The sequence below is a fragment of the Dermacentor variabilis genome, chromosome 9 (assembly GCF_050947875.1).
Source record: "Dermacentor variabilis isolate Ectoservices chromosome 9, ASM5094787v1, whole genome shotgun sequence".
Classification (NCBI taxonomy): Eukaryota; Metazoa; Arthropoda; class Arachnida; order Ixodida; family Ixodidae; genus Dermacentor; species Dermacentor variabilis.
The window spans coordinates 68,633,757-68,658,841 of record NC_134576.1 but is presented as its reverse complement, the minus strand read 5'-3'; the positions used below and the strand labels follow the sequence as shown (position 1 = coordinate 68,658,841).

The 25,085-nt window shown below is 44.2% G+C and overlaps 1 protein-coding gene across 4 annotated transcripts in view; it reads right to left on the bottom strand.

The window, feature by feature from the left end:
• Src42A (Tyrosine-protein kinase Src42A) overlaps positions 1 to 25,085 on the bottom strand; it is a 95,949-nt gene that overhangs the window by 11,661 nt on the left and 59,203 nt on the right. Inside the window, exons 2-6 of one of the 4 annotated variants that reach the window (XM_075704444.1) lie at positions 15,408 to 15,529; positions 14,904 to 15,067; positions 12,531 to 12,557; positions 7,266 to 7,451; positions 1,346 to 1,673 (exon numbers count right to left, since the gene is read on the bottom strand). In XM_075704444.1, the coding sequence (XP_075560559.1) occupies positions 1,346 to 1,673; positions 7,266 to 7,451; positions 12,531 to 12,557; positions 14,904 to 15,067; positions 15,408 to 15,529 (827 nt within the window). The remainder of the gene's footprint in view (positions 1 to 1,345; positions 1,674 to 7,265; positions 7,452 to 12,530; positions 12,558 to 14,903; positions 15,068 to 15,407; positions 15,530 to 25,085) is intronic. The other 3 variants (XM_075704445.1, XM_075704446.1, XM_075704447.1) reach the window with 3 other exon arrangements.

The following is a 25,085-nucleotide window of genomic DNA, read 5'->3' as shown; positions in this document are numbered from 1 at the left end:
TAGTTAAGTGAACTATTTCCTTGGGTCTCTTGAAGTTTGCTCAAGTGAGAGTTCACTGTGTAGCATTGTCGCTTATATCTTTGCAACCGCACTATCCATGCACATTACTTTGGTGTGACTGCATAGTAGAGGAGAGAAGCCATTACTAAATCATGCATGTATCGGGTGCACAAATGGCACCATTGTCATGCCAAGCATGACAAAAATCAAAGCTAAATCTAGCTTCTAACTCAGTGTTCAGGAAGGCATAGCTTGACAGTACGTTTGTTTATCTGAGCAGGAGTGGCCGCTTTTGAGAGAGCTGACTCAGCCATAGTAGGCATAATATATCAAATTCAAATCTGTGCTTGTCGGGAGTTATGAGGCCTGCAAATATCTCCTTCATTGCGGAAATTTCACCTTTGCTCAGTTATGTCCAAAAATAGAACGAAGACTTGGGCAGCAAGACAATAGGGATACGTAACCCCCTTCGACCACAGTGGAACATGCCCATCTCCATAGCAAGTGCAAGGGTAGGAGACTGAGGCAAGCACATGACCCCCAACCATCAACGAGTGCGGCAGGATCGAGCGGTGCAGGGCAGTTTCGAGTACCACCGGTAAGGGGGTCATTTTTTTTTCACCGTAGTGCGCAAACACCCTCTGCAAAAACAAGCAGGTGCACTACAAGTAGGGAGTGAGCACGATTACAAAATTAAACTGGAACACCTCCGCTAGCTATAAGTTAGATATGTAACCTTTCCAATGCGTGAATAAATGTAACTTATGCATTTGGCTATGTCATATCTGTAGCCTAGTACCCATACGCCGTCTGTAGCACACACAAAATTTTTCATGTACCCTGCTGTGGCTGCGTACTTGATACAGCTTACTCAAATCTTTTTCTTCCATCTTGCTCAACCCATCCTTTTACACCTTTAAACCATCTCTGCAAACAGAAGCTATTTTTTGTAACACTTGCTGCAACACTGGTGAAATCGTAGGACAAGCACAAATGTGTAAGCTTAGCAACGAATTCTGGAGATTTGGCAGGTATGGAATTATCATTTTTCTTTTCTTCAAACTGTCCTCCCATGGGAGAAGAACTGTACAACCTGGGAGGACAAATGGTATGATGGGACCGCCGTCCTCGTCCCCAACGTCTACAGATGTGCGCACGACGCATCTTAGCGTGCTGAGACGAGCACCACGAAGGTGGGAGGCCGAGCCGGAAAAGTGCGAGAGAGAGAGAGAGAGAGCGGGGGGACGAACAGGAGGAGTCGTGCCTTGTGAGCCCGGCGGCCGCAGTTGGCAGCAGCAGAGAAGAAGAGGTGAGGAGAGAGAGAGGAGGAAAGCGGCCCACTCACGCCCACCTTTGATGAGCCGCGCGAGACCGAAGTCCGCTATCTTGACCACGTTGGCATCCCCGACGAGGATGTTGCGCGCGGCTAGGTCGCGGTGGATGTAGTTCTGCGCCTCGAGGTAGGCCATGCCGGCTGCAATCTGTGCGGCCATGTCGATGAGCTGGGGCAGCTGCAGCGAGCGGCCCTTGCCCTGCAGGAACTCGAGCAGCGAGCCGTGCTTCATCAGCTCGGTGATGATGTAGATGGGCTCTTCCAGGGTGCACACCGCGTACAGCTGCACCAACTTCTGGTGACGCAACTTCTTCATGATCTGCGCCTCTGCCAGGAAGTCCTGCGCAAGCACGATTGTCACGCCCTCAGAGATGACAAAGATTTCGTTTGCACTGCGTGCCAACCTGCGAACTTTAAAAAACTCTTAAAACTCCTGCCACGGTACCAGAGAGGAGGAAAGTGAAGGGAATGCACAGTACACAGCTTTAAAGGGTTTTCCCTCAGCACACATGTTTAGTGGGATACAAACACACTTTACTAGCCTCTTATATACTATGACAAATTGCACAAAAACTGATGAAAAGAGTGCATTATTTTTTTATACCTGCATTTTCTTGCAATTTTTTTCTACAAAGTACTATACCAGGAATGCCTATATCACTTCTGCTGCTTTTGTCAAACAGAATAGCAACATAAGTTGTGTATTAACTATTTGTGTCTCAGAATTACAAGGTAATGCAACCCTTGTCATGACAAGTTAATTTGTCATCAGCAGTTGAGGGCTTAACGGTGATTTACATTTAGAAGCAGCCCACAAGGTGCAGCAAATTTGTAACAGCAAAGACTGATGAGCAATACATTGCTTATATTGGTCACGCTGACTTCTTCAGCGACTCTGCAGCTGCCAATTTTTCTTGCTACAGATAAGTTGGCTGAATACGCTATGCTTCAAGCAAGTACCCCTCCTGTGTCCTTTCACCATCTTCCAGGCTGTGGTCGGACACCGGCTACCTAAACTTTCTTTGCAAGCGATACCTATTATTCATAAAATAGTAAAATAATCCTGAATTTATAACGCTTATAAAAGATTCAGCAGGTATGCTTTTTCTTGGACAAGTGAGTGCCTAGGTTTGCTTGACAAACTTGGCACAGCATAAAGAGCATGAAAACGAGGAAATAGCACAGACACACACTGCCTCAAGTAGAATAACATACAGCGAACATAGTGTAGCCTTTAGAAATCCTCACTGTCTTCCATTGTCTTCCGCAAGGCGCGGGCCTCATTCGAACAACTATGCTCCACCCGGTGCGCCACTTGTGTCGTTACAGGAAAAGAAAGCACAGCGTTCGCATCACCTCAGCGAAAAACGAAACCGGTTCCACTGAAATCTTTAAGGCGAAGAGTATTATATGAAAAAGGGAGCTGCCGTCCACCCAAAACCAGCACTAAGCTGCAAATGAAGCTCATACAGGTTTGTCAGAAATAAAGCTTCATAGCTGAAGAAAAATTTTGTGTTTGTCTGGGGACTGGGCTCGGCGTTGCTGCCTTTTCAGGGCAGTTGTACTGCGAAGTAAGCTAAGCAGGAGAACAGCCGTTCGTAAGGCGGAAGTGAATCCATCGACGACTTGAAACTCAAGGACACTATACTCCTTTTCATACATAGCAGGCAACGCTAAAAAGGCTAGAGAGAATTCTCTCGCTGCTCAGGCCTGAGAACAAAAAAAATAGTGTGGAACATATGAAAGATAGTTACATAAGTATGTACTGCGATTCTATGCGAAATTAAGTCTCATGCCCACACGTCACGAAATATGACGTACTTGTTACACAAAAGGTGTCGGATATCTGATCCTATCTACCACCAAGTGAGTGAAGTGACAAGTTTGTGCAACCAGCAGCCACCTACCCTACCCTAACCTACCCTCGTGACCCAAAATGTAGTCTGTTGTCTATGCTGTAAGCGCAAACGTGTGCAAGTAATACAGAGCTCGTCCAAAAAGTAATGTCAGTGAATACATTGTGAAGCAACTACAAGTCGCAGTGCACTAGGACCAGTTGGGATTGGTGGAGTGGCAAGTTAGCTTACGCATGCCTGGCCACTCTGTCGTCTGCTACCATCTGGAGAGTAAGGACAGGCTTTTCCGTGAAATTCGTTTTCAATTTCCCGAGCAAGCCATAATACAGCGCTTGTTGGAACAAGGGATTGCCATGAAGTTTTGTGTGAAACTCGGCAAGTCCACAGTGGAAGCAACTTTTTCAATGATAAAGACAACCTTTGGTGACAACTGTTTGTCGGTACGTCGAGTCCACCGGTGGCACAAGGCCTTTTAAAAGGTAGTGAAGAGGTGAGCAATGAAGCCCATGCTCGACGGCAGTCAACGACCATCACCAATGAAAATGTGACACATGTGAGAGACCTTTTGAACTCAGACCGCCGTTTGAATGTCCATTTAGTGGCACATTCACAAGATTTTGATGAATAATCTGCAGATGCAAAAAGGGTGTGCAAAGATTGTGCCCAAATTGCTAACAGATGACAAAAAATGTGCCAGGAACTTTGGGACTTATGTGAAAGTGACCCTCACTTTTTAGACAATGTCACCACAGGTGACTAGTCTTGGGTGTTTGAATACAACCCTGAAATAAAACAACAAAATGCTGAGTGTCCCAGCTCAGTGTTCCCTCAGCCCAAGAAGGCCAGAATGAGAAAGTCAAATATCAAGACCACGCTCACAGTGTTCTTTGACATCAGGGGGCTGGTCCACCATGAGTTTGTACCACATGGTACAACTGTCAACACCAAATTTTTCGTGGAAGTGCTCAAGAGACTCAAATAAAGGGTTCATCGTATCCGGCCTGACATTGCGGAAGATTGGGAACTTCATGACAAAGCGCCAGTCCACACCACCTGCCTCAAGACCCGCTTTCTGGTTGATTCAAAGGTGCCAACGGTTCCCCAGCCGCCCTACAGGCCTGACGTGGCCCCCCCGGACTTCTTTTTGTTTCTGAGCTTGAAAACTCCTCTTAAATGACATCATTTTGGGACAGTTGATAAAGTCAAAAAGGCTTGCACCAAGGATCTAAAGGGCCTTCCAGAGGAGGCCTACCATGATGCCTTTGATGCCTGGAAATCTCGCTGGAAGCGATGTATCGACGCAAGAGGAGCCTATTTTGAAACCTTTCAATGTGTCGTATTCATCTGATCAATAATTTTTTTTAATCGACTCATTAACATTGCTTTTCGGACATACCCTGTATGTGATCTGACATAAAATTGCGTCTACAAGTAGCAGTAATTAACCAGTAGCAGTAAAGTAACAAGTAATTTCCCCTATGTTGTCCTTGGTATCATTGTTTGTTGGCTTCTTATAATATATGATTAATAAAAATCGGGCCCCTCGGTGAACCCCTTCCTGCTTGTTAATTACATAACGCAAGTCTTGAATCTTGCAACATTGATGCCTTCAGGTAGCATGCGCGGGTTTACTGACCAGTCGCCTTCACCCAAAAAGATCACATGCTCGTGATGCATGCGGCAGAAAGGATGTTCCACATCCGCCGTCAAGGTTTGTGAGTGGTGGCGCTGGTTAACACTCCCAGGGTTAGTTCTAGTAATAAAACATAAATACTCAAGAAAGTGGATGGGAGAATGGCGCCGCGGTAGCTCAATTGGTAGAGCATCGCATGCGTAATGCAAAGATGTGGGATCATTCCTCAACTGCGGCAAGTTGTTTTTTCATTCACTTTCATTTCCATTGATTTATCATTTCTTTAACTCAATTAGTAAGTACAAGTAATTTCCCCTATGTTGTCCTTAGTATCATTGTTTGCTGGCTTTTTATGCCACAAGTAGCAGTTGTAATACAGCAGACATCCATTTATCCGACTCCATTTAATTTGATTTTTCAGTTAATTTCATCCTGACTGAAGGTCTCAGTCAACGCTTATGCATTCCTATGGGCCAGAAGTTTCGTTACTTTGATACTAAAATTGGCCTGTGCCAGATAACCTGAACTTGGCCAGTGAGCATGCATAAGCATGAGCCCTATGGTGACCTCTTTAGGGGCAGCATGTCTCTGCAGAGCTGAGACATGGTGACCTCTTTAGGGGCAGCATGTCTCTGCAGAGCTGAGACATGCCATTGAAAACGCCTATTTTCAGCCTGCTCTTGGAAGATTTGTAAGCAGTAACGGCAGCTCACAATGTCTGATTATGGTATTTACCCGATTCTAATATGTATCTGTCTTTCTTTGTGAGAAAATTAGGCCGAAAATCGCCCATACTGTGCAATCGGATGGAAAATCAAAACTGTGTTTGCAATGTTTGTATGCTTTGCCGCACAGCGCAACTGTACTGCGGCAAAGCAGACTTCAAAAACCATGCGGCGAAGCTGACTTTAAGAAAAACCAGCCACCATTAGATATCAAATTTTTTCTTGCTAAAATAACGGGTTCACGTTCGATTTATACTTTGTTTAGGAGCTTTAGTGTCAGTTATACATAAGTTTTCAACTTTAGACGCGTAGAAGGGAAAGGCACATCTGGCTTGGAGCTGTGTTAGGATTGGGAAAATCTACTGCCAAATGAGTTGACAGTGCATTTTGGCATTTTTCTGTAACTTGTTTAATTTGATCCATCAGATAACTTGATCAACCTCATCGGTCCCATCATGGCCACATTAACTGAATTCAAGTGTATACAAAGTGGGTATTTTGTAAAAAAAAAAAGGCTGCAGATCAAATACAACCGCATTGGGAAGCGCACACAGTGAGACCTCTGTGGCCACATTACTCGCAAAACTCTTACACTGTTGCCCGTTGTGCATGAAATGGAGTATAAAAGCAAGTGGGTTCTACAGGATTCATAAATGATAAGGCCTTGTAGTTTTGCGCTGCTATTCAAACTCCTCAGTGAACACTGCAGAAGACTGTCCAAATAGGCAGCAGTAAACAGCAGTGACATATCATTCAGTCCTTGCAATTTGTGTGCAATGACAAATTGATAGCCTAGATCATCAGTTGTTGCTTACTAACATCACAATTTCCTCAAGCACTCGGGAATCTGGTTAGATATGGTGTAAGGCAAGAACTGTCACCTGGATGGGAGTAGCCATGGGAGGCTTTCAAAAAAGTGATGTGCCAGGCACAGAGCCCAGATTCAAGCTTGCCTGTGGGCAGCAACCACGGTGTTCTTATTCTTCCAATTATTATTACTGGCACCGCATTCCAAAGCTCTCTCACAATGCAAACATTGGACGAGACCAGACGGCAAGCCTGAATTATGCAACTTCCTACACCAATTCTTTTTTACCCCTCCTAATTTGCCTTTTCCAATGGCAAGTCATCGAAGACTCATTGATGATAATAAGTTGCCACACTATCAACAATGCCTTGTGGGGATGCTTGGCTTTCTTGCATCCCCCGATTCTGTTTTCACTGCACGTCCCTCACGTATGCAGAAATCTGACATCTCCGCTAGCGCAGTAGTATGGAAGATGGTGCGAGTGTTCCAAGTCTAGCGCCACCTGACAGCGTGGATTCTCCAGCACAAAAGGAACTTGTCTCCTCCTCTCTGGCTGTAGGAGACATTCGTGAGATTTCACCCATGAACGATTTAGGCAGTGGCCCCCTTGCAGGGGTGAACATTAGTCAGCGTGTTCCATTGGCATGTCCCATTCGTTATGTCATTTGGCTAGGTTTATTGTACGAAAGGTGCAATAAATGCCCTTTTGTTTTTCAGCAATACCCCATACTATGTCCTTTGTGCACAGAGCAACTAAGAACTTACAGAATAGAAAGAGAATTGCACAAACCACACCAACCCTGCACTTACCTCCTCGAGTGAGGTCATAAATAGACAGAAGGCAGATGCCCCCTAAAGAATGCCGGCAAACTGCCTAAAACTCTGGCCAATAAAGGAACAGCGCACGAACCTTCGGGTCCATTGTCCCTGGCTTGAGCGTCTTGATGGCGACGGGCGTGGTGTTGTTCCACAGGCCTTCCCAGACCTCGCCAAACTGTCCCTGGCCGAGCTTGCGGACGAACTTAAGCGAGCTCCGTTCAATCTCCCATTGGTCGCGCGTAGAATGCGACAGGCCACTGGTCATCGGCTTCTCCACCTGCAGCAGACACGGCAAACACGGCTCAGGGCGCTGATTGCAAAGCGCTAGGGAAACAATCTTCAAAGCACCAACGCTACCAGTGCATCGAATTGCGGTCGCACATTTCGCAGCCCTTTGCTAAAGAGTAGATCCTGTCAGATGGGAAGCCTGCCTTACAAAATCATGATCAAACAAAAAAGTATATGTAAGCTACCCCACTGTTACCTGCTTTATACTGTATAATGAGTTTTGCAATATTATTGGCGGTTGCCCAATACTAAGTGTCATGCCCAAGTTTAAACAACTTGATGCGCATGGACAACACTCCAATATCAATCCAATACCCTCCACTACAAAGTGGCCTCCTGGCAGAGATAAAGATTCTGAAAGATATTCAGAAGCTGGTTGTGTGCCTTTGATGTCCTTTTAGGCTGCTAATACTGCTAAAGGAAAAGCGCCAAGGGACAGAATCCTATTGACCCTTTTTGCGGAGCAGTTTGTTCTAGCGAAACGAGATAGTTCTTCCGGCGGTGCGCCCCCTGTCGCCTCAGCAGCAGCGCACAAATGCGAACCCATTAGAGCTTCCACCTTGTTTCTGTATGTTCAGCTGTCGAAAATGCAACTCAGTTTTTGCTAACGCACTGCACTTCAATCATGCTGGATATAATCATGTGGATTGGAGACCTGTGCAGTAATTGGCTGCAAGAATAGCGACTGGCATATTAGGGAATGGAATGAATCTGCGTGGACAAGTTCGTGGACCATTGCTGCAACCGTCCGTACATGTTATCGGCACTTCGAGATGTACAGCTTTATTCGAGCATGCAGAAATTTGCTCATCCACCAGCATTGTATCGCTAACCTTCAAAGAAAGTGCTTCAGCCCAGGAACGTCGGCAAGAGTGAGTGCCGCTCGTTAAACAATGACAAAGGAAACAGCGTCGCTTCCTGTCATAGTAAGTTTCGCGCACAGTATCTACACACATCTACTCCAACTGGCACGGAATCTTAGGCCTACTCTATCGCCAACGTGTCAATAAGTGAATGGGCGCACACTTGAATATATGTGCACCATATATGTACAATAAATGACGGACTACACTGATAGCGCACGAATGGTCGAAGGTGAATGTTTCGTGACGGTCCACAAGGGTAAGCAAGTTACTAACGATAATACATCTTTGCCACAAGGTATTATGTACAAGGTACAATACAGCTACGTTTCTAGTCTTGCACGCAGCAAGAACAGTCTATCGGAAGTGAGCACACCCACAAGTGATTAGGCTGAAAATAATAAGATAGTGACGCACCGAGGAAGTAAGAAATGTGACAAGCCGCTGCTTCAAAATATTTGCCAAATAAACAACGAAGAGCAAAACACATTAATCCTCATTCAATTCAAGAGCAGAAAGTTTGGATAGCTTGGAATACATATTTAGCGTCTCTTTTAAAGCAAGCACCCATATACGCTGCTCGCACAATTTGGTCATAGCTTAATCAGCTTCCGAAGCGCTTCAGCATGTTCTTTAACACTTTCAGGTCGTCCACCCAGTCACCGTCTACGATATCTTCCGGAACAGAGGTTTGCTAAGCCGCACTGGCACCATACACACCCACTGTAATCGTGGAGGCAATGTCTCCAAGACAGTTGAGGCAAGCAATGGATGCGTCACCACATGATAAAACATGGCAGTGCCCACAGCATCACCGCGAAAGGGGTCAATAAGTAATTGTCATGTCATAATCTGAGCATTTCTCAATCTGTTAAGATTCAAACAGTGACTTCTTCAGCCGAGTATGCTGTTACAAATCTAAAAAAGCCTAACAAGTTCGTACACATTTGTCTTTAGAAAGCAATGCTTCAGGTGGGGGGGGGGGGGGATGAAGGAACACAAAGACAATGCTATGGGTTTGACTCCCAGCTGCGTCAGTCGCATTCCGCTGGTGCCAATATGCAGAAAATGCTCATCTGCTGTGCCTATGATGCACATAAAGGCGCCCTCCGTGGTCAAAATTAATCCGAAACAGGGCGTTACGTTGTCCCTCACAGTCGGTGTTGCCTTGGAATATTAAAACCAATTAATCACTGAATCAAATATAATCAACCAAAATTAACATCTGTGCTCATGTTCCTTTTATGTTCGTCAATGCCTATAGCACTGCTTTCTAACGACAAAAACACACCATAACAGCGTTCTGATATTTCTGAGACCATGCTTGGTGTCTGCCCCACCAAACGGTGCAAACCTGCAAAACCAGCTCATTTCACGCATCTCAAAGTGGACGAGCAGCTCACAAAACGATGCAGGACCAGACGCAACAACATGCGGTTAGCACACACAGGTGTAGTCTAAAGACAAAAACTTCAGCAGGAGTTGATTTCACTTGTTCTATAACAAAATAAGCACATTGTTTAGAGCATCCACAACAATGGAGGTGCTCCCAAGATGAGACGGGACCGACGACAGGGTGCAAGTGTGAAAACGTCCATAACGAGTGCAATGTAAGAGGACAGTTCACAAAAAGGTGGGCTGTGTAATTAAAGAAAAAGAAAGCAGCCATGCTCGAATAGCGAGTGCGCTTGTAAAGCTTCCTCTGTGCCAGCTCACAAAGTGGCCACACTAAAACTCTTGATTATGATTTTGACGAGAGTGTGGGAATGGAACATAGAACAACCTAAAACAGTTGACGTGAACATGCCGTTCGGACAATAGGCACTGGGCGTCAGTGAGGTTATTAATTAACCGGAAAAATGCACTGGCAATGAATGCATTAGTGAGAATCTGTTTTGCCGTCTTCATGCAACAAATTCAGTTGTTTTAGTTAGCCTCGTCTCAGCTTCATGTAATACCTTTTTCTTGATCAGCTGGTCAAGATGAGCAGGCGCAGTGCCATAGACCAGTTTCAAACGAGCTTTGCTTTTAAATTGAAGAGAGTGATGACAGCACACAAAGACAGCTAAAAAGCAAGAACATACGGCTGAAACATATGGCTGGGCTATGTGGCCCATTATAACCAACTATAATGCTATAGTTAAAGTGGCTGTTAGAGTGGCTGTTAAAGACAGGTGGCTGTCAACTGAGGGACTTTACAGGATCATGGCAATAATCTCCTTTTATCTGTCTTTATGCACTGTTACATTTCTTGACACAGTTTTAAGCACTATTAGTTACCAAGCCAGTGCGAAAATTGCAAACAACTTGTCGCCATATGTATCCTCATCTTTTGTTCTCGGCAATATTAGGCACGCAGTGCAGACTGCAGCGGCCAGGTGACAGCGCAAGGTCAAGCACCCTAGCGTCCACTCCCTACCACGGGTAAGTACACCACACTGCTACACAGGGCATGTGCAAATGGCAAATATAGTTCAAAGCTGCAGACACAGATATAAAAAAGTAAAGCTTATCTGGAACTACAGTCATATTTTGATTCCACAAAACCGACCTGACAAACGTTCCTTATCTTTTTTTTATTGGATGAAGTGCTTTCAATTCACCCGCACATCAAGCCTGCACTAATGCATACAAAACCTGAAAGCAAATAAATAACGCAATCACCTGTCTTATTTTGCAAGGTTTTTGAAGAAAATATTAATAAAGGAACAGGTCACGATAAACCTGGCGTCTTCAAGATACCCTGAAATTTATTCATGTACGGCTAAGGCAGAGACATTACAAACCAGTTTGAGAGGGGCCGTTTTCCTTTTATCAAGCTCCCTGCAAGATTGCAGTGGACGGCACTCAGCTTAACCTGGGCTCTACTAGATGGCGCCAGCATCTCCGTTGCAGGTGAGTCGAAGTGTGCGTTGACTACTCTGTGCAGTCTGGTCCACAATTCCTTAGTCTGACAAAGCGAATGCAGGGGGAAACTGTATATATGTTTTTCTCTTGAACATTATGTTAAATTATTTACATCAGTGTTTTAAATTTGACGACGTTTTGAATTTAACGAAATATTTCTTGTGTCTTGTCGATTTCGTTATGAAGGTTTAACTGCTTGTGCACAAACTTGCATTCTTCGTTGGTTTTGCTATGCAGGTAAAATGTCTACGCCTTGGCCCCACGAACTTATAAAATACCTATGTTGACATATTTAATGGTTTGCTGAATTAGTGTTTGTTATGTGATGGTTTAAAATTAAATCTAGCAACAGCTCACTGCCATCCCAAGAACCACCATGTGCACAGCAAGCTCACAACGAAGTGATGCAGCATAAATACAAATGGGTTCTAAGTAACAGAACGGCAAATATGACCTCCCAAGAATCTTGAAACAACGATGAAGTTACAAACTGATGCTTATCAGGACAGGGCTAAAGTACTGCAAAATAAAGTTTTGGGAAAAAAAATTGTAGCACTGCAATTTCCCAACTATATTAGGTCCAGCGAGTTATTAACTGCACGTCAATCTAGCTGAAAAGTTTGCGCAGAAAGAAAAGGAAGAGAGAAAATGAAATTTCTATTTCAGGAATTGCTGTGCCCATGAAATAACACACGAGAATATCTCTAATATCCAGAGTAAGGCACAAAACAGGACAAGAGCCAATGCAAATCAGAAAGATCAACCAGGAGCTAACAAAACGAGCTACCACAATATTTAAGTTTGTTGGGTAACAAAAGACTGAAACCCAAGCCATTTCACTGGCTTCACTGGGTGCTTGTCCACGATGACCTCGACAGTGGCCTCTTATTAGCAGACCTTCATTTCCTTGCTTCTTTCTTGGAAATTAACTGTGTGAGACATTAAAAAAGTCTTAAACTACTCGCACGCTTCAGAAGACCCCTCTCAAAAGCCCTACTTGCCGTCAGGGAAGTGAGAAGGCAGTCAAGTGAAGTTGCCTCGACGAGCTTCAGGCAAACAGACAACACAGTGAAGTTAGTAAAGGCGTGAAGCAGCGTGCCGCAATGGCAGTGAGAGAGAGAGAGAAAGCGGCAGAGAGTCAAACGTGTGCTTCGAGGCCAATGAGAAGACAAGGCGATTCATGCAAGCTACTGGGATCTATGGGAAGGCTTCTTGATGGTGCTGGCATGCGCCAAGCGCAGCAGACGATGCGCAAACACAGAGCGGTGAGGAAAGCCAATTGTAAATGGAAAGACTACCTGCAAGACGCCTCGATAGAGGGTCCCCTGTTCGGAGAGGAGAGAGAGAGAAAATGAGCGGAGAGTGGTAACAGGAGGCGCAGCACTGAAAGGAGAAAGAAGGCTCAACGGCATTTTCCAACACTGCAAGCACCTCGGCACGCCATGACTAGACCCAGAACAAACAAGTCAATCTGAGACAAAGTCTTGCACTTGCAAGGTGGTATGCCTAGATTACAGAAAGATAAACACACACAGTACATAAAAACAGGAATGTAATCTTGCTGGGATGTGACAGGATAATCACCACAGCAACTGCTTTAATTCCTTTGCTTTAAGTCAAACAGCAGCAGCTTCAGTTTGCTGACAATATACGAACATCGAGGACCATTTAATTGTCCCAGCTTTGCCGTGAGGGACACTACAGAGTTTGAGGAGAAGAACGGGGTGGTTCTGAATTGTTTTCTATCATCTAGGGTTCTTATTATTGATAAATTTTCATCACTGAAATCGGAGCACTTGAACGTTGTGTCATTTTGCCCTTGCTGGAAAATGTAGACACAGCGGCAGAGACTAAACCGATTTCCCCACTTTCGGAGCACGTGCGGGAGGGCCCTGCCAGCACCGTCATAACAGTGGTCCTCTCCACATTCCCGCTGTACTTTTGTTCAAGGCGACATGGAGGGGAATGTCGAGGGCAATGCCAATGGCCAATTTGGATTTCTCTAGTGAATTTTAGGGGGCAGTAGAGGTGTGTGTGTGTGTGTGTGTCTCCTCAACATCACTCTTACTGCAGAAACTTATTCTCACCTCCCTGCCTTTTGGTGTTGTTGGCTAAGTGGGTTTGTCATGGTTCAAACACAACACCCCTCTCACCGCAAAAGCCGTTCACAGCCCACTATGGGCTGCTGCTACCGGCACGCTTTGTAACGGCAGTGGCATAGTGAAACTCATAGAGAAAGTGGTCTGCTGGACCTCTGAGCTTGTGCTCGGCAGCCAAATGCAGCAGCCACAGCCACAGCCACGAGTGATGCTCACTTACTACAGTATCTGCTTAACTAATTTTCTTGCAGCTGACAAGGCTTGGTTGACTGCCACTGCAGTCAAACCTCAATATAATACACATGGATATATAACAAATTATAAGCTATAAAGACGTAAATCTCAAATATGTGTCACTGATATCAGTGTGCAACAGTTATATGCTTACAACACATACTGTATATAGGAAAGCTATTTTTGCGTTCAATATGACTTCGTTTGACTACCGAACCTATCTGATAGGGTTGACTGTATTAAGTCAAAACCTGAAAGGTTGATTTAAGAAAGGAAAGAATCTTCCCTCTCAATGAACAGCAAATATGTAAAACATGTTTCTAAACTATTCATAGGGCTGCTCTGTTCACACATATCATGCATCATAATTTAGCATGAAGCAGCCGACAAATGGCTTTATTGTACTTGAAGGTGAAGACAGAAACAGTAATGGGCTTGTGTTGTGTCATCTGTGCTGGTACTCGTGAGTGCACAATCTGGCCCCATAATATTGATCAGAGTGTAAAAATTTGGTGAACAGCTAACTGAGCTACTTGATACTGGTAGTTCAATCTTGACCACAATTTGAAACAAGTTACCACATAGGATTGGCGTTGTTTTCTTAGACTTTCCCTGTGTGCTCCCATTGCTTTTTCACAACAGCTACAAGAGTTTACCAAGGTTATGAAACATGTGGTAAACAAACATGTCAGGCATGTAAAAATGTCTCAGTTTGGGCCCTTTTATCACACATACCACTCCCTTTACTACCCCAAATAAAGCAGGGCAGGCATACTTAACTATGAGCAGGTCATTTTGTAATGGACAAGCTTTTAACAGCACTGAGAAACTAGACTGAAAATTTCTATTGACATGTCTTTCTAAGAAGGCACATGAACTTTAACACTTTGGTAGACATGAATATGTGAGAGCATGAAGTCAACATCTTAAAGAAACATCAGCAGCCGCAACCAATTACCTGTAACAAAGAACATATGTTCAAAATGATGATACCAGAAAGCAATAAACACCCAAATATGCAATGCCCCTTGCTTTTAATAAAGAGTGCAGAATGTAAACTCTTATGTTGCACATTTTCAAATGGCACTCTTCAAAACAAGAGGTTCCACACGTAGCCAAGGACTAAAATTATATTTGGCGATTTCATACAAATCCTACCCTCTCATTTCACAAGGTGCATCAGCCATGGAGCCGAGTTGACAATTTGTGGGAATAGTAATGGCGTTTTTAAAGCTGACAGCACGTAGCTCAAAAACGAGGCTCTTCCCAACATGCTTGAGGAAACTGAAGAATTTGCGAATAAAGAAAATGGATAGTCAAGGATGCAGGAGGGCTCACCTGAACACAGGGCTTGCGCAGGTTGACGCAGAGACCATCGGCCTCATTGGCATAGTGGTCCACAAGCTCCAACAAAGTGCGGAATGTTGTCCGCCGGGCGATGAAAAAGCCACCCTCATCCAACTGCCGAATTCGGTAGTGCTTCACCGTGTCACCGTCCCGAACTGCACATCAGATGTTTAGATGTTCCAAAGATATGCCAAGCCAGCACAAGAATTATGCAGACAGAGTTTAAGAAGGCAACAGGGTGAACGCTGGAATTATGACGCTTAAAGGAATGCCTGCAGCTTTCCTCTGTAGTAGTTAATGCTTTGCCACATAGCAGAAAATGTACACTGCCCGTCAAAAGTGCGGGCTACAAAGCATGTGAGTGCGAGGCTGACTACAGGCTGTTTAACCCTTTTCATGCCACGTACCCAGAACACACCTAGAAACTGAACTGCTATGATTACAGAATGCTGTCTGTCACTGGGGAGAAAGAGGCAAGAGTATGTGGCTGCCTACCTGAAAGAGAGAAGTCATTGCGGCGGCTCTCGCTGTCTCGCACCAGGAAGGCCCCGTGCTCGTTCTCAGGCAGCAGCAGCTTCTTCTCGGCCTCAATGCGCTTGATCTTGCCAAAGTACCAACTGCACCAAAAAGGAGGAGGCTGCCTTAAGCACAAACTCAGTAACGTAAAAAATCACTTGCTCTTGCTAATTTCATAATCCACACTTTTTCCTAATGCACTCCTTCGACATCTTCTAGCTGCTGTCCCAACTCTTCTAGAAAACAGGTGGTCTTTGTTGCAGTACTTCACTGTAAATACATAACGTGTGAGCAACGATTCTGTTTCTTGACTATGTGCAAACAATGTGCATGAATGTGTTTCGCAGGAGTTATAACTTGCTGTTTACTGTGTTACAATTAACTATTAAAAACATTGCGTCTGCCTGAAAGTTTTCTACATGTAATGTAATCCTTTGCTGCTCTCTTTTGCTGCTGGTACCTTGGCTGTGAAGGTGCATCTAATGTATCCAGTTCTTTGTTAGCTTTTAGCATATGTGCTGACATTGGCTGCTGCATAAGTTGCTTATTTGTATGCACAGTTAATGGTAGATAACCGAGAAAGCTTTGACACTGGGACCCGCTAATGCATTACAACTGCATGCGCATGTTGTATGCAGAGTAATAATTCAATAAATTCCAACTTGAACTCGCAGCACAAGCACTGCTTGACATGAGCGAGGTGTTGCATCCAGTTCTGCTCATCATCGTCATCAGTTCTCATTAATCAAGTAGCACAGGATCAGTTCACTGCTCGCCTTTGGTCTCGGCGTGGCATTATTTAATGGCTTCCATTGTTGTCTGCTGCACAAAAGTCATGTCTTATGCCTGCTGTACAGGTAGTCTGATTATGCATTTCATAACCTCAGCACTTGTTGCCTTATTTGTAGCTTCATATTTTGGTCGACTTCAATGCACAGTTATGCACCAAGTAGTAAATTTGTTGCCGTGATTCAGCACCTCATTTGTGTCCTTTTTCCTTGCCCAATACGCTGCTCACTCATGCAGAACACCAGCTGAATGCAGGAACTTCTCCTGTACACAAGTTTTCACCTCGATCGGCCATTCATGAAAATGTGTAATGAGAGCAAATAAAGAGCTCACTCAGAAACACAGGCTTAATTTGAGATTCCTTGCAGTGCACATAATTACACTGATATAAATTATGGTGGTTGAAGAAGCAGTGCAGTAGGACTAAACCATGAGTGGTGGAACAGCCATTTGCCTTTTTGGCACAGGTAATTGCACAGGCAAAAGTTTGACTTGGCACAGCAACAAGCAATTCTTGGCTCAGTGTTCAACATACTGAAATACCACGGTCGAGACGACGCTTTATTCCAAGAAGAAAAATTTGCGCCGACGCAAAAATGAACACGAGCCGATGATTGACGATGACTTTGTACAGATGAAGATGAAGTCCGCATAAATGCTTACACTAATTTCCCTCATGGGCGGAAGCAGCCAGCCTGGCTGCATTAGACAGTGGAACGAAGATGAAAGGGCTTCAGGCAGGAAACATGCACGATCTCTGTTCCGCGGCAGCGTCGCTCAGTTGGGGCATCAGCAGGCGTAACGCAATAGTTCACCAGCAAGGTCTGCTTTATGACTTTGTAGGGGCCAATATATAGAGACACATGTATGTGACACAAGGAGGAGGTTGCGGACATTGACAGACATGGTCACTAGAACACTAGCTCTATTTTTCATCTACCCCTTCTTTCGTGCACAGTCCTTCTGTCCTCCACTACACATTCACCCTCCCCTCAAGAAAGCGTGCGCAACAAACAACATGAGAAGGAGCAAGGAGAGGATAATAAAAACATGAGAAGGTGCAGTTACTACGTTGTTCTGGCTTTAAACACATTACACCAAGAAATGTTGCGGCAGTCTGACGACGTCCAGCAGAGCTCAGGTGGCCGAGGCTGGCTGTTGTGTTCCAGATGACATATGCATAACCTGATGAAGGAAATCCTGTACACATGGCACCCATAGGAACTCAGATATTATGGCGACTTGCAGACATGCAGTCTCTCCTGCTCGAACGTTTGGTGGACTGAGTTGTCGAAGCGACGTCTCTGTTGGTCTGGTATGCCGGGAAAGTGCCTGTGTCCCTTTCGTTGTTGTGCACAACGCTGTCGCAGGAATTCTTGGGGTGGGAGCAGCATTGATAGGCGATGCTGAAGGCCTACTCGGCAACGTTTTTTTTCTTGCAAAGCATCTTAGTTGAGTTCACCATAGGTTTAGTTGCTGTGAGCACAGTTGCCTTGAGCATCAACGTTTTCCTTGTCGAAACTGTGCTTTCAGCGACGCTCACTATCGTCGTCTATGTCGAAGTCGTCATTGAGGTAGTTGAGGCTGGTCTTGGAGTGACTGATTTAGGCCTTTCTGGCGTGACTGCGATAGCTGATGATGAAGAACTGCTTCTGGAGTAAGCCTTCTGGAATAAATTTTGTGTCGCCAGCGGCAGGCAACTGACACAGTGCTTGCTTTCGCGTGACTTCTCTGATGAAGAGATCAATCTGTGAGGTTCTTTAGAAGCCACTTCTAGGGCTGCCATCCATCATCTGAGAGGATGCTTCTGTTAGTCAGGAATGTGTGACATCTGGTGCCCTCGATGCTTCTGCAATGTCAGCAGTTTGTTGAGGTCTAGTGTGTGCGAAAAAGCGGGAAATATGCAAAGCAGTTTGAACTCCATGTGTAAGCTATTCATCCACCGCTGATGAAGGAAAATGCTCTATGTTGCGAAGTGAACAAACAGAGCTGGTAGTTTGATTGTGGTGTCCTGGTGGAAAATAATACGGCTTAATTTGACTCGTTCTGTTGATTGCATCCATGCAGCCTGAAGTCCCAGGTAAACGAAACGCAGTGGATGTGGCTGCTCCACGTGCTTCCAGTGGTAGGTCTGTTTCTATAAAAGTTGAGCTTTCATTTGCGAATGAAGCGATTCCGTGAAGCATGGGCTGTGGAATCAGTTTCATAGAAGAGTCACGTGACTTGAAACCAGGCGGTGGGTCGCACATACAAGACGCACTGAACACATCTGACGCATTAGCGATGGCAGGAGTATGACAGTGTGAAGAAGACGCACATAGTGGAAATTCCTGCACAGAAGTGAAACCTGATAGAAGGTTTGGTCTTGAAGGAAATAGACTTGGATATTGCTCAGTGAACAGAGGCTTTACTTTGTCCACTGTGCATGGTGAAATCGTAGTAGGCGTGTGATTCTGTTTTGTCTTTTATGGAGGATTACTACATGAGAAAGTTGGTGACAATCTAGTCATGTGTGGCTTTGGTTGGCACTGATAATGATTGCTATGTGGAGACTGTGGGTGGCTGTGATGACCCAGTTGCAATGTCTCCAGTTGTTGGATAGTGAAGGAATCTGTAGCGTTTACTTTAGATCGACGGATCATGTCTTCCTTGACTTTCTCCCACCGATTCATTGTTTTCAAAGATGTGCATGTGGTAGAAGAGAAATGCCACACCGATGACGTAATCATTGAAGTTGGCGACCATATCCCATTCCAACCATGATGCAGAGGATGCATGGAGCTCGAAGCGCCGAAACCAGTCTTCCACCGGCTCATCGTTTGCCGATCTGGTATACTTGGGTATGTCCAAGGCTTGCGGTGACGCGGTCATGGTGCTGGTCAGTGTCAAAGGGGGAGCTGTGCACTCGGGATTCAAAGCGTGGCATGCAAGAGGTGGCTGTCAGTTCTTCATCCCGTCGACTTATGTGACACGAGCAGGAGGTTGCAGACATAGACAGCTGTGGTCACCCGAACACTATCTTTATTCTTTATCTACACCTTCTTTCACACACTGCTGCTACATATACATACCAGATATTGTCTCAACTTTACCTGAAATATAGTAAATACGTAAAAGCTAAGACATGTAAAGGCCAAGTAAACTGCAACCATGAAACCTGCCCCTCTAATCGTGGGGTGCTGCAAGGGAGGTTTCTATCCATAATTTATTTGTTAGCGGTAGAGCACACATATTCAGAGATATTTTTTACAAGTGGCACCGCGAACAGTGTGCAGCCAGACATTATCCGATTTTCCTTGAGCGAGCTCCGCACCTCACTGGTACGAGGAACACCAACAGAAGCATAAACAACACAAACCAAACTACCCTACAGCAGTAGTACATTGGAACGTCCACCAACGAGAAATTCAACAAAAAAACGCAAATACTGAGAGGAGAACTGACAGTATCGGCTATACCTATGGCGATGGCCGTGCCGTTGATATCCAGAATTATGATGATCACTTAAGTGTCATGCTTTAGGTTTTAGTTTCGGTTATGTTACAAAGGCAGCAGCAACGGAAAGAGGCTTTTGTTACGATGCTTAATTTGGCACAGGCATGGCGCAACTTTCTGCTAAAATGCCATGTTACAACAGGATGACGTGAATAACCACTCCTGGTGCAATTTGGTGCAATTGGCGCAGCTGCTCCACCACTGAAGTATGAATTTGAGAGCAAATGCAAATGGCTGATATTTGCAAAACCCACATATGTAGTATTCCTCCATAAGGTTGCAGATATCACGGCCAGAAACACCAACTATGATCGCATGACTAGTCTCAGAACACCGTATTTATTCGATTACAAGGCGATCACGATTATAAGGCGAGGGTGCCAGTTGGAGGACCCAAGAAAAGAAAATATCGCCTTGTAGTCTGGCTTCACGGCATCGTGGCACGCGCTGCCATAAAGCCACACTATACGGTGCAAATCGCTCAGCAAAATTCGCGTATGTGGCGGGGGGTGACTTCGAGGCTAAAGATTCTGGAAAAGAACCTCGCATTGTAATCGAATAACTGCATCGACTGTTAAAATTTAATTCAGGCCACCTGGAAACTAAGGCAACGTTGTACCAGCTATGTCCAAGAATATCTTGACAACCGAGTTTCAGTGCTGCAGTGTTGTGTGTAATTGATTTATTTTACTCACAATTACCCTCATTCAGTCATTACATAATTAAAGCTATTGTAGGCACAGAAACTCCAAACTTCCCTGACAGAAGCTCACTTTCTAGAAGCAGGTGTGCCAAGCTTTGATATCTACTGCAGTCTCTGTTAGACACAATATACGTTTTTGGCGGTTCCAGTAACTATACACAGCTCATCAATTTTCAGTGTTGAAGCTAGCGTACGCATAACTGCAGTCAACGAAATGCATCACCCTGTTTTATCTGAAACCCACTTGGAAACACTCGCTCCAGTTTCAAATCCTCACATTGTCAGCGGAAGAACAACAGCTCTTTTCATTATAAACTCACTTGAGCCTCATTGTCCGATCTTAAGAGATGAACATTACAGAAGTAAATACAAGTGTAAGAGTTCCCTCTCGTAATTTTTGTAAGAAAGTCTGTTGAATTCATGTTTGTTTGTAACAAAATATATAGCTCCAGACTACTATACGTTTTTTACAGGTTGGTGACATTATTGCGGCCACCTTAATAATAGCTTGAAAACAGGAAAGTTTCTAAAAGAATGCCAACATTAAAAGCAACCAATGTCGATTTTCTCGTGCAATCAAATTTAATACAATATGCAGGCTGCATGTGTGGAGTAGGAGCAGTGATCTGAAGCCTCTTGAACAGCACAGATGACAGGACAAGATGCAGGAAGTAAAAACAGGACAGCGCATCTGTCTTAATTCCATATCTTGCCTATTGTCCCATCATCGGCGCTGTACGCAACTTTGAATGAGGACCAACTCTCTACCCAGCATTTTTACACTGTATTTGTTATTATATTAGGAAGTCATGACATACCACCTTTCGTCTGCCTGTGTAATGTTGATAGGAATGTTTCTTGGCAAACAAGTTCACAATAATTTTGTACCAGTGTGCAAATCTGTTAAGTATATGTGCTCTAGCTTTATTATTCGAACTTTCTGTCATCACTTCAAACTTCGTCTCTGCAACATAGCAGTGTGAATAGTTGTCTTTTTTTGGTTCCTGTACTTCGTTTACTTTCAACCAAATGAAGAGAACGCAACAAGTTCCTGAATATGTTGCCTTGTGTAGCGCTTGCAGACACTCATGCCACTGCTGGCTGCTTTTTCCTGTGTGTCCTCCAATTATCTTGTTGGTGATTGATTTATTGATTGATTGATTTATTGATTGATTGATTGATTGATTGATTGATTGATTGATTGATTGATTGATTGATTGATTGATTGATTGATTGATTGATTGATTGATTGATTGATGAACAAGCGTGGCTTTCAGCTCTTGTGCTGACTTTCCGCAACTTCAGCCGGCTTGCATGTTGTAGGCAGGAACCTGCCAGATTATGTGCATCAGCAGCAGCAGTCTCCCGCAGATGACATCACTCACTTGAAGGCATCACTTAAACTTTCGGATGTTAGTAATGCAGCACAGCTAACAGACAAGATCTATACATTTATCAGAAGTCAGAGCAAAACAAAGAGTCGAAAATGGATTAGTCTAGATGTATGGGAACTTCAAACCCAGATGGAGAAACAATTCTTTGGTTGCCATTTACATCAGCCATTTCACTTTGCTTCCCGCTACACATACATGCAGCTGAAAGTAAAGCAAAACCCTGGCGAGCCCCTCAACACTTGTCCATCAGGATAGGCCAAATTATCGGCAAAGATAACCGCAACTGAAATTTGGACCACCCTGCTCTACGCATCGTTCATGGACAAACTGCAGCACCAATGGTGTCACTAAATGCTGTCCCACACTTAGTGGTCCACACTCGGACAAGGTTATTTTGCTGCAGGAAAGGCCCACAAGAAGTGTTGCGATGCTTACCTTCTACTACTACCTTTTCTTTTTAATAATATCTTCGCTGCCCAACAATCAACAGTTAATGGGCCTCAACCTGCTGCAACAATGTGCAATGTCACCCTGTACAGTGACTCGAGTCAACGACTATGGCTTTACAGTGCCGAGTCCAAGGTCCAAGGCTCAATTGCCACTTACACTAGGCGTGTTACAGCAGGGGCAAGGTGCAGAAAGGGTCAGGTATGAAGATTTTAGTGCCTGTTGAAAAGGCATAAAGTGGCAAAGACAAACATGGGAACTCTGCTATGGCATTTATCACAGCCCAGTCATCACGCTTTAGGTCGTTATTCAAGTACTGACGGAAAATTTTATTTCTTTGTTACGTAGCTGTTAACCCAGTAATTACGCTATAAAAGTTTAATTTCTCAGGAGCACAACTGGTAATTAATTACATTATCTCTTAATCCTTTCCTTTTATCTCTTAATCCTTTGACGAGTATAGTCGCCATGAACAAAAATGCCTCATACGAAGTGAGCTGATAACTATAGTTGTCAAATTGAATCCAGCTGCAAATTTTAACACTAGATGGCAGCACTTGTCCATTGCGTGCCATTGTGGTTCTCCTTTCTCTTTATTGTGGCCTCCTCTGACAACTGCGCAAAAGCATTGCTGCCTTCCTGCTACATCGGAATGAAAGTGTGTGCCAAAGGAAGTTCTCTGCTTTGCTCCAAAACAAAAAGTGATGTGTTCTACCTCTGAGGACTTGGCCGATGACGATTATGTAGATGGTCCGGAGGTTCTCACCACAACTTGTGTATGTCTCCCCTACCTACTAACTGTGCCTTTGGAGCTGCAGAAATGTAGCCACCATTCATGTACACGAGTCTTGCACCATTTAGATTATTTTCTTTTTGTATTCACTTTATTTTTTTTTTATTCACAGAGATCAAGCTTTGAAAGCGCTGTGCCGCAAGACCCCAGTGTCATGCAGAGATGCCTTCTTCATTATTTTATTTTGCGCAATTCGGGAAATAAATAAACCTTACGGAATTAAAAAAAAAAGATGGTACCGCTTTGTTCAGGAAAAAAAAATCTCTACAAAGTAAGCAAAAAAAGAATTCAGTTAGATTTGGTACAATTTTCATAATGTTTCACAGCACGGAAAAGTTTAATGTACAACCATTTCAAAACTCATGCCAAATACAGTGCAGCTTCAGACATCAGAGAGGAGATGATTCCTGCCACCGAAACCTGATGTGGTAGTCTTAAGGTGCTAGACACCACTGACATGTACACACACGCTATAATGGCTGGGTCCATTCAGCATGGGAAGGAACCAGAGGGGAGAGCAGGTTTCTTTGTGCTTCCAAGAGAAGTGCACAATTGGAAGTGCCAATTTGACCGCTTTCATCGACACAGTCATTTTATGGCCTTTGACCACAATATTGTGCAAGGCGGAGCGCTCTTGAGTTGTTGGTGATACAATGTGACCGCCAACTTCCCTTTCGGTGATGTGAACAGCCTCCTTTTTCCCCCTTCGAGCTACGCTGTACTTGGCATGTGCTTTCACTGAATCGCATAAATGGCGCTGCAATTATTTGTGCTGGTATTGATGAATTGAGGTGTCATGCCGTAATTCTAAATAAGCAAGGAGGAACACAAAATTTCTGCATCAGTAGTCTTTTAAAGCTAACTATGACCTTCATGGAAGGTTGTTACAAAAACAAAATTTACATGTCCACCTCTCCTATATTAAAAACACAGCTTTCTTTATCCGTTGTAATTCTGCTTACATTGTTTCCCTCCCACTCTCTCTACATTTTTCTTGTCCCCTTAACCCCGTTCCCCTGTGTAGGGCAGCAAAATGGATGCAGGTTAACCTCCTTGGATTTCCTGTTCTCTCTCTCTATAATATATATATATCATTTCCCATAGAACACCAAAACACTCTTTCAATGCTAAAGTAGCCTATTTTTTGGGTAAAGTCATCTGCTGCCAATCTTGCTTGACGCAACCTTTTCTTTCTTTCGCGTACCCTTCACAAGATGCGGCAAAGCTCGGGTTGCCCAAAAACTGGCAGACATACGTGCAGCAAACAACTAAATGGTCAGGCTAGCAAGCACAAAAGACTGCAAGGCAGGCGTCATGCTTGGCATCCATCCTCTTATCACAAAAGACAACAGCGCCTACGGTGCACAAGGCAGTGAAGGGCAACATGGGTAATGCAATGTGCAGTGTACTACTCGCACCAACTACAAGAGGTACGATTCTCGACGGGGAATGCCACCCACCGCAGATTCTTTTGCATGCCATTTCCTTGTACAGTCTAATTAAGCATAAGTGCAACATAACAATGAAGAAACAATGCAGCTAAACTATATGTCATGCAACACTGACAGTATGCCATCAGCAGCATGAAATGAAGCCCAAACTCCGAACAGTGAACTAGAATGTATCGTACTCTGGTTATATGATGATACAGTGAGGCACTACGGTGTACGCAGTCACTATACATTCATCATTATCCTCATCAGCCTACTTATGTCAGCTGAAGAGCAATGGCTACTCGTAGCAATCATCAGTTACTGTGTTTTACAAAAGTCGACTCCACCTAATTTAAGCCCACAAATTTACTAACTACATCATTCCACTGAAATGCCTGCTGCCTTTGATTTTGTTTCTCTTCTTCTGACACCTACTGTTATTCTAACAGACCACGGCCACTATTTTGCAACAGAGCATTTTTAAATGTTAATGCCTTTTTGTATTTTTTTGTGTTCATGAGTGTTCATGCTTGGCACCCTGACCACTCGTGAACACAAAAAGTGTGAAAAAGCATCAGCACCAAAACAGGTACAGCAGCCCAG